The 11,261-nt window shown below is 43.7% G+C and overlaps 1 protein-coding gene across 6 annotated transcripts in view; it reads right to left on the reverse strand.

Annotated features, from left to right (window-relative positions):
- Positions 1–234: 234 nt before the first annotated feature.
- The window catches only part of LOC144076970 (P2X purinoceptor 3-like), an 88,498-nt gene continuing 77,471 nt past the window's right edge, over positions 235–11,261 (reverse strand). For 4 of the 6 annotated variants that reach the window (XM_077604379.1, XM_077604382.1, XM_077604378.1 and 1 more), the window contains 3 exons: positions 10,479–10,556; positions 7,343–7,411; positions 235–1,037 (listed from right to left, as the gene is read on the reverse strand). In XM_077604379.1, the coding sequence (XP_077460505.1) occupies positions 1,032–1,037; positions 7,343–7,411; positions 10,479–10,556 (153 nt within the window). In that variant the 3' untranslated portion in view covers positions 235–1,031. Of the gene's footprint in view, positions 1,038–7,342; positions 7,412–10,478; positions 10,557–11,261 lie in introns of those variants that run through there. The other 2 variants (XM_077604381.1, XM_077604383.1) reach the window with 2 other exon arrangements.

Genomic DNA, 11,261 nt, shown 5'->3' on the forward strand with positions numbered 1-11,261 from the left:
TTTCCGCGGAAGGACACACGTAACACACGCAACACGTAACACACGCAACACAAATGTATACCCTAGCCTCGAAGGACCAAATGTTAGGTTCATCCAATTGTAAGTTTATCCTTAGGTATTTCCAATTCAGCTTTCAATAAAAAAGGCATCTGTAGTCACATCACCATTTAATTCTTGCAAGAAGAGAATACATCCTCCCGCTCGTCCGGTCAAGATTATTCTAACCACTCGAAGTCCGCTTCGCTAATTTATTCATAAGATTTTAACGCCATGCCCCACAGAAGTGTAAACATTCGTAGAGTCTCACAACAATTTTGTACAGTTATCAAAACAATTGTAGGTCTTGTCGAATCTTCCCAAAACAGTCCTTGGTTCCCAAGAGCGCTTGTTGTGAGACCATCTTCCGAAGCCGTAAACAGTCCTTGGTTCCCATGAGCGCTTGTTGTGAGACCATCTTCCGAAGCCGTAAACAGTCCTTGGTTCCCAAGAGCACCTGTTGTGAGCCCTCTCCATGCCCAAGGCCATTCCCTGTCCTCTTGATGTTAACCACAGCCCTTACTTTAGCAAGAGATGCATTAAAATGGCTTTTATTAATGCCAATAACTCTAACATAAAAGCACAGCAATCAACACATATATTGATTAATATTGTAAGCATGTTTATAATAAGGCTTTATATTCCTAAATAAGCATTGCAAACACATTTATAATAATGATTACTCCAACAGTTAGATATCAAGAGTTTTTCGCTCTCGCAATAAAGCCACAGGGGTGTTAGAACCGACCGTGAGTCTCAGTTTGTCTTGTATATCTTGTGTCTCTGTCTGTCCCCCCCACACCACACAATAAAATGTAGCATGCATTTAAAAAAATAAAACAGCAGCCTTTTGAAAAGGTAAAGTATATCATAAGTATAAGTAATCAATTTAGTACAATATTAGTTTGATCTCTGCAAATGCTGAGCAAGTCAGTGTAAGGGTAGAACGCAGCAGCATCGTCTTCTCTTTTGACACACTACCAATGCAGCTATCCTCAGACCTAAACAAAAACAGACAATAATACCATCATAATAATGTCATTCAAAAGTAATGCAATGGCAATTTTTCTCTCACTTCCAACTTGGTACTTAGCTGCAAATGTAGCATAATTTCCAAGATGGCAGCGCATGAACATGCAGCGGCTTCCCCTATTTGTGCACTCTTTTCCAGTTTTTTGTATGTCTTTTTGCAAGTTGTTTGTCAATACCGGACTTTAATGTGAACTATAACCATCAGGCAGGAGATTATGCTTTCTAGCGACTTCCATTGCGCGTAAAGCATGCCAGAAAAAATTGCAAAATTAGAGAATCCACGATGGATAGTTATCGGCTCTGGCCATTGAAGGAGGCAGCGTCGGGAGAGAAAACAAGCGACGCTGTAAAAGCGGGCCTGCTGGCTAAGATCAGAAAACAGCCCCTAAAACCACCACTGCCAAGCATCTACCTCCCCAACGTCAGAACCATTGTAAACAAGACGGTTGATTTGGAATTACAGCTCGCTGCTAATCGCTACGTTCAAGAATGCTGCATGCTAATCATCACAGGGACCTGGCTACACCCGCAAATTCCCGACGCTACGGTGCAGCTAGCAGGCCACACACTACTCAGATCGGAGAGGACTAGTGACTTGGGGGAAAAAAAGAGGCGGTATGCTCTGCATCTAAAGTGAATGAGGGATGGTGTAACAGTAGCATTTTTCTGGATAGACACTGTTCCCCAGTGGGGCCACATCTGTGCTGCATTTGCGAAAGTCAAGGATTATTTCTTTAGTTTTCGTGGTGTTTAGTGTGAGATTGTTCACCAAACACCACAAAGACAGTTTGTTGACCTCATCTCTGTAAGCAGACTCATCCCCCCTGAGATGAGTCTGACCACAGTGGTGTCATCGGCTAATTTGATGATGGCGTTAGACTGGTGGGTCGGTGTACAGTCATATGTGTACAGGGAGTATAGAAGAGGACTCAGTATACAGCCTTGAGGGGAGCCAGTGCTCAGTGTAATGAGGAAGATAGGTGGGGACTAAGTTTAACAGTTTGTGGACGGTTGGTTAAGAAGTTCTTAATCCAGTAGCAGATGGAAGAGGATAGTCCAAGGTGGGAGAGTTTGTCAGCCAGAATGTCCGGTATTATAGTGTTGAAGGCTGAGCTATAGTCAATGAAAAGCATCCTCACGTAGTTCCCATGGTGCTCCAGGTGGCTCAGTGCTGTGTGTAAAGCTACGGCGATGGCGTCCTAAGTGGACCTATTTGCTATATAGGCAAACTGGTGAGGGTCAACTGAGGGAGGGATTGTATCCCTGATATGGCGGGCGACCAACTTTTCAAAGCACTTCATGATCATAGGCGTAAGTGCAACAGGCCTATAATCATTCAGGCTGTCAATGGTTGGCTTTTTAGGGACAGGGATAATGGTGGCAGATTTCAGGCAGGATGGGATGATGGATTGTTGCAGGAAACAATTGAAGATCTTTGTGAAAACACCAGTCAGCTGGTCAGCACAGGCTTTGAGCACCTTCCCAGGTACTCCGTCAGGGCCAGCAGCCCTCCTGGTGTTCACAGTCCACAGTACCTGTCTCACTTCATGTTCCTGAAGCTCCAGTGTACTGCTGCAGGGTGGTGGTGGATGTGTACCTTGACCTGAAGGCGGTGTTACGGCATTTGATGAGTGCCTGTGTCTCACTGGTCATCCAGGGTTTTTGGTTAGGAAAAACCTGTATCCGTTTTTTAACAGTGACGTTGCCCGTGCAGTTTTTGATGTCGGAAAGTACAGTGTCCGTGTAGTCCTGGAGGTTGTGGTGTTCAAAAAGTTCCCAAATGGTGCGGGAAAAACAGTCCTGCAGCTGAGAAAGGGCGTCCTCGGGCCATGTTTTTATTATCTTTATTTGTGGCGTTGTTAGCCTCCGGAGTGGGGTCTATGCGGGGGTGAGGGACAGGCAGAGATGGTCTGATCCAGCAAGGTGAGGGAGGGGTGTCTCTATAAGCATGTTTGATATTAGAATAAACACGGTCTAGAGTTTTAGCTCCTCTGGTGTGACACTTCACGTACTGGATAAACTTAGGCAGAACAGTCTTTAACATGGTTGGTTAAAGTCACCGGCGACAATAAGGACTCCATCGGGGTGGTCAAGCTGCTGTTTGTTTACAGCCGCTAGCAGGAGGCTAAGTGCCGTGCTAACGTTAGCATCCGGTGGGATGTAAACAGCCATTACAATGACAATCGTTAGCTCTCTAGGTAGAGAGAAGGGCCTGAACCGTACTGCCAAGAGCTCTAAATCCGGGGAGCAGTGAGTGTTAATGATCCTACTGTTGCAGTACCATTCATTGTGTATGTACATGCAAAGTCCCCCCCCCCTTGCTTTTCCCTGATAATTCTTTCGAACGATCATTTCGGAATAGCGTCCGGCTACCTAATGATATCGCGGCCTTGCGGATTTGCGGGTGTAGCCACGTTTCCGTGATGAAAATAATGTTGCAGTTTCTGACAAAGCTGTTGGTAGCAAGCTGAAGTTCCAAATCGTCCATTTTGTGGGTGATTGATCTGGCGTTGGTCAAGAAGATACTTGGAAGCGGTGCACGATGTGGTTGCTTCCTTAGCTTAGCAGCTAGGACCGCTCGGCATCCGCGCTTTTGCTTTCTTTCCCTTCTCCGCCCCTGTCGTACTCTGAGTGGGCTGACTATCCACGGAGATCCCGGTGGTCTCGAGATGTCCTCGGGGATATTGTAGGTCCGTTGGTAATCTGTTGTGATGGATATATCGCATCTCCTCCTGAGAGTAATTAAATCCTGGCGACTGTAGAGTCTGTAGGTTTGCCTCGCAGATGTTAGTAAATAACGATAAGATTGAGAAAACAAAACACCAAACTGGAGAGCATAGAGCCGCTGCACCCGTGCGCGCCGCCATCTTGGATCCAGTTAGTGCTGTAGTCTTAAAAGTGGACTTGTCTTGGGAGCATGGACCTCCCTCCAATCCAGAGGCCACTGAAGGGTGGATGGAGAGGGGGCCCGGACTGGTCTGTATTGTCTAAATGTTCTTTCTGTATTTTAATTTGTGTTATTGTTAAATATTCTGTTTTTCCTTTGTGTTATTTTCTTGAAATCAAGTTTGTACCTTCTACCCATTTGAGAGAATTAAAGAGTGCAAATAAAAGAAGCAGGCATAGCTGTTCATTGCAGAGCACACAAAAATAGAATCTTTTACAAATTGGTGCTGTTGGAAGGATTCTCTCTGGATGGAAGAACGGCTCTGAATTCAAAACTCTTTGATGACAGATGGTGGGGCGCCACGGAATTACAATAGGACACATTGTTTGTCTTAAATACGGACAGTCCAATTGAATGTCAATTGACTAACGTGGGAATGATTTTGTAACGCAACTTGTAATGTCAGAGAATACACTGGCGAATCTGACAACGTTAGATTTGAATCCTGTAGTAATGTGCAAAGAACGCAATGGGGAATTTGATAACCTGGGTTAATTGTTTTAAAGTACTACCGTATTTTGATTTTAATATACCCGGGTATAGTAAATGATTTTTGCTTTTTTGAGCCTCCCATTTGTGCGCCATTTAATATACCCCTGCCGTTAAATATACCCGGCTACTCAGCTTCTTTAGCAAGATTTGTATGGCGTTCATGGGGGCATAATTATAGATACAGTGGTTTCTCGACACACGATCGTAATCCGTTCCGAGACTGAGATCATATGACGAGGTTCTCGTAACTCGAGCGGACGTTTCCCATTGAAATGAATGGAAAAAATAATAATTCGTTCCAGTCCTCTGAAAAAACACCAAAAACAGGATATTGGATTGGAAAAAATGTTTTATTTCTTCTAATTCCTCATCTATTAACAAAGTAACACATAACTAGTGGTTTAATAGAAATAAAATGTGTTTAATCTAACTAAAATTGGGCGGATTTCGCCGAGGGGAGAGGGGCACTAAAGGGGCGGAGGGCCTCGTTTTTTTTCCCACACAACGCACTCGTAAACGGAACAAACACTCCACCCTCACGTTCGCTATCGATGGGCTGTTTGCTGTTGTACTATTCCCTTCAAAATATTCCGAAAATGATGCACACAAATGTCCTCACAATCGGATAACGCACGACCACTTGCCAACGAGCAGCAGTCTTTTATCAGCGATCGCTCCGCTGCTCATGGGAGCTTCGGGGGCGCTGGCTAGCGGCTCCCTTTTAGCTTGTAGCATCTGTGTTCGCATCCCCTCGAACGGCACCTATGATAGAGTTGCTACCGGGGATGCTATTGCGGGGAGTTGCGAGCCAGTGCCCCTGATGTTCTTATGAGCAGCCCACGAGCAGCAGTCTTTTATCAGCGATCGCTCCGCTGCTCATGGGAGCTTCGGGGGCGCTGGCTAGCGGCTCCCTTTTAGCTTGTAGCATCTGTGTTCGCATCCCCTCGAACGGCGCCTATGATAGAGTTGCTACCGTGGATGCTATTGCGGGGAGTTGCGAGCAAGTGCCCCTGATGTTCTTATGAGCAGCGAACGAGAAGTAATATAATACTCCTCGTATTAGATAAAAATAACAGGAAATGCAGCAGCTGAGCTTACCCACGTATTGATTGTGGGTAAAGTTTTATTATGAGAAAGAGTGCCATTGCCTGTCGGCGTTGTGTGCACGAGTATACTTCATTACCCAGAAAGCCCTCTTTTCCCCGTGCATGCGCGTTGTGCGTTTCCTGGTCTGAATAACTCATTCGGTGCTCGTAGATATTGTTATACACGAAAGATATGCAAAAAAGACAGTGCCATGGCCACCTGGCTTGGTCGCATCACGAAATTTTGATTGCATGACGGGCGAATTATTCGATCGAAATATCCGTCGTAAGACGAGAATATTGTATGACGAGCGGTCGTGTGACGAGGTACCACTGTACTTAAGTTAATTAAAATTCCAAGTCAGACTTTATTCAGCAGTAAGTAGTAGTTACTAGTCGGACAAAGACGCTGTCAGCAACAGACTTTCTCTTACCCCGTCACGGCATAAAGGGTGCGTAGTGGATCGTACCTTCCCGTTTGTGCGCCATTTAATATACCCGGGTATATTAAATGTGGGGGTATATTAAACAGCAAAATATGGTAACGTTGGAATGACATTTGTGACGCGTCCTGTAATGACGGAGAACGCATGGCGGATCTGACAACGTTAGATTTGGATCCTGTAGGAATGCCCGAGGGCGCATTGGCGGATCTGACAACATTAGATTTGGATCCTGTAGGAATACCAGAGAGCGCATTGGCGGATCTGGGTTTTGCTTGAATCGGATTATTTGTTTGCTAATAGTGTTAATCATGACATGTAGTAGATAGAGTTCTGAGGTGATTGTCTGTGCAGAGGACGTGTGACCGCAGGTGGGGGCTGACCCACTCACCGCAGGGGCTCAGAAGGCGGGGGCTTATCAACTCTGTATTTCCTGTCAGTTTGTTCCAAAGGTGTATTTAAGCCATGTGGTTTTTAGTGTTGTCGTGTAATCATTGTTGTATGGTATTATTTAGTTGCTAATGAAACATGTACCGTATTTTCCAGCATATAAGCCACTTTTGTCAGACAAAAAATGATGACTGAATCAAGGGTACGGCTTATATGCACATAAAAAGTGGACATGCATGAAACTGCAAGTTGACAACGCATAAGACAATAACGTCATGATGCCATGACGTCATGACGCCATGACGTCATGACGCAAGACAATGTGGCCGATACGGTCATTAATTTCAAAATAGAGAAAAGATTAACAGATAAAATACTAAACAAAATGTAACTTACCTAGAGTGGGGCGCCGCCATCTTACCTAGGGCGCTGCCGTCTTACCTAGTTAAATGTGCTCTGACTGGCCTTGATTATGAAATAAAATAAAATTCCACTTTTTTTTCCGTTTTATTTCTTGTTTGATAGTGACAACTGTTGCAGCACCCTAACCCTAACCATCAAAGGAATTCTTAAACTTCTGGTGAGAAAATTGTAATTTCTGTCATTGGAAAGCATCAGGTTCTCATCAAGATAGATATATCTTTTTTCAAATTTAACAATTTGATGTTTTGCATTTAAAAGACAGGCATATTAACTTCCTTATGATATTGACCTTAATACAGTAATACCGTGACATACGAGTGCCCCGACATACGAGCATCTTGAGATACGAGTAAAATTCCAAGCAAATATTTACCTTGAGATACGAGACAAATTTTGATAGACGAGCATACAACCAGGTGGCTGATGCGAGACGCTGCTTATGAGAACAGCATGGGCACTGTCTTTTTCGCTGCAACTCCCTCATGTAAACATACCTTCAAACAATGAGCGGAGCGTTGCGGGAGCTCAGTAGCAAGGAGGAGGTGAAAATGGGGACCTCCTCGCTAAAAAGGAAATCATACACATGTTGGCGAAGTGGCAAGAGTTTTCTGATTTTATGGAAAACAGGCACCCAAACAAATTGGTAAGTGGTCGTGCGTGATTAGACGAGACAAGATGAGACGAGACTGGATTCGAGACTAGACTGTGTTCGAGACTAGACTGTGTTCGACACTAGACTGGATTCGAGACTAGACTGGGTTCGAGACGACTGGATTCAAGACTTGACTGAACTAGTTCTAGACTAGACTGGGTTCGAGATTAGACTGGATTTTAGACTAGACTAGATTCCAGACTAGATTCCAGACTAGATTCTAGACTAGATTCTAGACTAGGCTAGATTCTAGACTAGGCTAGATTCTAGACTAGGCTAGATTCTAGACTAGACGCTAGACTAGGCTAGACTCTAGACTAGACTCTAGGCTAGACTCTAGACTAGACTCTAGGCTACTCTAGACTAGGCTAGATTTTAGACTCTAGACTAGATTCTAGACTAGACTAGATTCTAGACTAGATTCTAGACTAGACTAGATTCTAGACTAGACTAGATTCTAGACTAGACTAGATTCTAGACTAGATCCTAGACTAGATCCTAGACTAGACTCTAGACTAGATTCTAGACTAGATTCTAGACTAGATTCTAGACTAGACTAGATTCTAGACTAGATTCTAGACTAGACTAGATTCTAGACTAGATTCTAGACTAGACTAGATTCTAGACTAGATTCTAGACTAGATTCTAGACTAGATTCTAGACTAGACTAGATTCCAGACTAGACTAGATTCTAGACTAGACTAGATACTAGACTAGATTCTAGACTAGACTAGAATCTAGACTAGATTCTAGACTTGACTAGAATCTAGACTAGATACTAGAGTAGAATCTAGACTAGATACCCAGAGTAGAATCTAGACTAGACTAGAATCTAGACTAGATACTAGAGTAGAATCTAGACTAGACTAAAATCTAGACTAGACTAGATTCTAGACTAGAATCTAGACTAGAATCTAGACTAGACTAGACTAGACTAGAAACTAGACTAGAATCTAGACTAGACTAGATCCTAGATTCTAGACTAGTTCTAAAAAATTAAGAACACTATCAATAGGTCCTTTTTTCACACCTATAGGGCGCACCTAAAACTAAAAAAAAATCCCTAAAATGGTCGAAGCGCCCAATCAGTCAGTGCGCCTTGTCTGTGCACAAAATTAAATTTTTGTATGGCCCTGACCGCTTGAGTGACTGGTTTTATTTCTTGTCGGCACGCTACTTTTTGAGATCAACCACGCGGACGTTCACCCTAAAAATACCCTCCTCGCGCATTCCAAGCATTACGGTAAATCCATTCAAAACATCCCAGGGGAGTGGCAAGGCATTTGACTTACGTGTGCTTGCAGCGCTTTTAATCCTCAAAAACACTCAATACTCAAAGAAACAGCATATTAGAACTATAGCAGAGGAAATGCCTGACGTGAATGACAACACAATGCGGGTGTGAACGCTTGGAAAATGGACTGAAGCCATGGATCGAACACAATTTAACAACTTTGCTAACGGATTGCTAACGGATGGCCAACAAGTAGTTCAGCCAGGCAGCGTCGCACGGGTTACGTGACGATTTTGAATAAATTGTCTATGCTGATATAACAGCGAGGAGAAGGCTTTTACAGAAGGCTTGGGAGTGATGCATGTCGTGAGTTGCAATGGATTATGGATGACTGGGCTCAAGTGTCGGCCAGCACTGTTGTTCGAATTTTCGCCAAAGCTGGAATCAAGTTCCCGGAATACACAACTCTGACTGACAGTGGAGCCCAGCATGTTGAACGCCGAACTCTTTATATCAGTGTACGTTTTACCTCAATAAAGCATTATCAAAGGCACTTAGTTTTGCTTGTGCTGTCTTTAATAAAACACGCCAGCGGCTAGCCTAATTTACGCTAGCAGCTAGCATAACATACGCTAGCGGATAGCATAACACACGTTGCGTGCATATTCTCTACCTCGGTCACAGTCTGCAGAAGTTCCCAAAGACTTCCTGTGTGTGGTTCCAGCTTTATCCAACTCTACAACGTCTTTTTCTTGAGTCTGTATCCGTTTTTGCTACCGCAACCAAGATGGCGCCGCTCAATTGGCAGCCGGTGGCGGTAGCTCCGTCCGCTCTTGCTGCTTTTCTGTCTTAATGATTTGATTTGGTGATTCTTAATGATTCCATATACTTTGCTTTGCTTTGTACTTTGTGCTTTTTCTTTGTTGTGCTGCAGCTTTTGCGACTGTATTGTCTAACTTGTAACTATGTGTAACTATGCTTTTCCTGTATCTGCATTCTCACCCTTTTGCTACTGTCACAATGAAATTTCCCGAATACGGGATGAATAAAGTTATCCAATCCAATCCAATTCTAGTCACTTTTTCCCTGAGTGGAGCCTTCAGGGCCCACAGCTGAGCCCACATACCCGCCCCACGGCCAAGTACAAGAAGTCGCACCGCTTTTGCTAGACGTGGCGCTCCAAATTTGCATAAGCTCGGCTGTTTTCTTTTGGATTTTTTATTTTTTATTTAACATTTTATTGAACATGTTTTTCTTAATAGGCAGCCCGGTGGAGAGTGGGTAGCGCATTTGCCTCACAGTTCTGGGGTCTACGGTTCTATCTCAGGTCGGTCCTAACTGTTTGGAGCTTGCATGTTTTCTCCGGGTACTCCGGTTCCCTCCCACATTCCAATTATATTCAGGCTAAGCTGGTTGGACACTCTAAATTGCCTCTAGGTATGAGTGTGAGCATGAATGGTTGTCAGTCTCTTTATGCCTTGCGATTGGCTGGCCACCAATTCAGGCTGTTCCCCGCCTGGTACCCATGGTTAGCTGGGATGGGCTCCTGCACCCCCCCCCCCCCCGCAAACCTTGTGAGGATAAGCGTTTCAGAAATTGAATGCATTTTTCTTATTGATATATCGAGCGATTTATTGTCTATTCAAATACATTTCGATATTGAACTTTTGCCGGCCCTACTGTCATGTAATCTCAAGTTATGGAACCTCTCGCTGCAAAGGTACAAAAAAATAAAATATTTTACCTCTTCAAACTTCTTGGCCTTGTACAGTTCTGCTCCCTTCAGAAAATTCAACAATATGATGTCACACAGCACGGTACCCTAAATGATAGGGAGATTATGAATTACAATATGATGAACACACAGCATTTTCTTTTTTTTTTTTAAGCCGAAGACCATAAACTGCTACAACAATTGATTTAATGAACACTGAGATCCCAACGAGATATGGTGTTTCATCACACTAGATAGATTCTGAAGTTGTTTTTATGCAAATGTTTCGTTTCGTTCAAATTGTCAAATCGTTCTCACTCAACATCCCCCATTTGTGGTTATTCCCAACATTTCCCATTTCCCCCTCTTAGCCTATCCTAGCCAACTACGGGCACCAGGCAGGTGACACCCGGAATTGGTGGCCAGCCAATCAATCACATGGCACAAGGAGACGCACAACCATTCACGCTCACACTCACACCCAGGGGCAATTTAGTGTGTCTAACCAGCCCACCAGCATGGTATTGGGATTTGGGAGTAAACCAGCGATAACCAACGCAAGCCCAGGAAGGATGCCAGTATACAGTGGTACCTCGAGATATGAGCTTAATGCGTTCCGGGACTGAGCTCGTATGTCGATTTACTCGTATCTCAAATGAACGTTTCCCATAGAAATTAACTAAAAACAAATTAATTCGTTCCAACCCTCTGAAAAAACACCAAAAACAGGATATTTGATGGGAAAAACATTTTTATATGTTCTAATTCGCCATCTATTAACAGAGTAACAAATAAGTGGTTATGATGTTTAAT

Source organism: Stigmatopora argus, chromosome 7, assembly GCF_051989625.1.
Source record: "Stigmatopora argus isolate UIUO_Sarg chromosome 7, RoL_Sarg_1.0, whole genome shotgun sequence".
Lineage (NCBI taxonomy): Eukaryota > Metazoa > Chordata > Actinopteri > Syngnathiformes > Syngnathidae > Stigmatopora > Stigmatopora argus.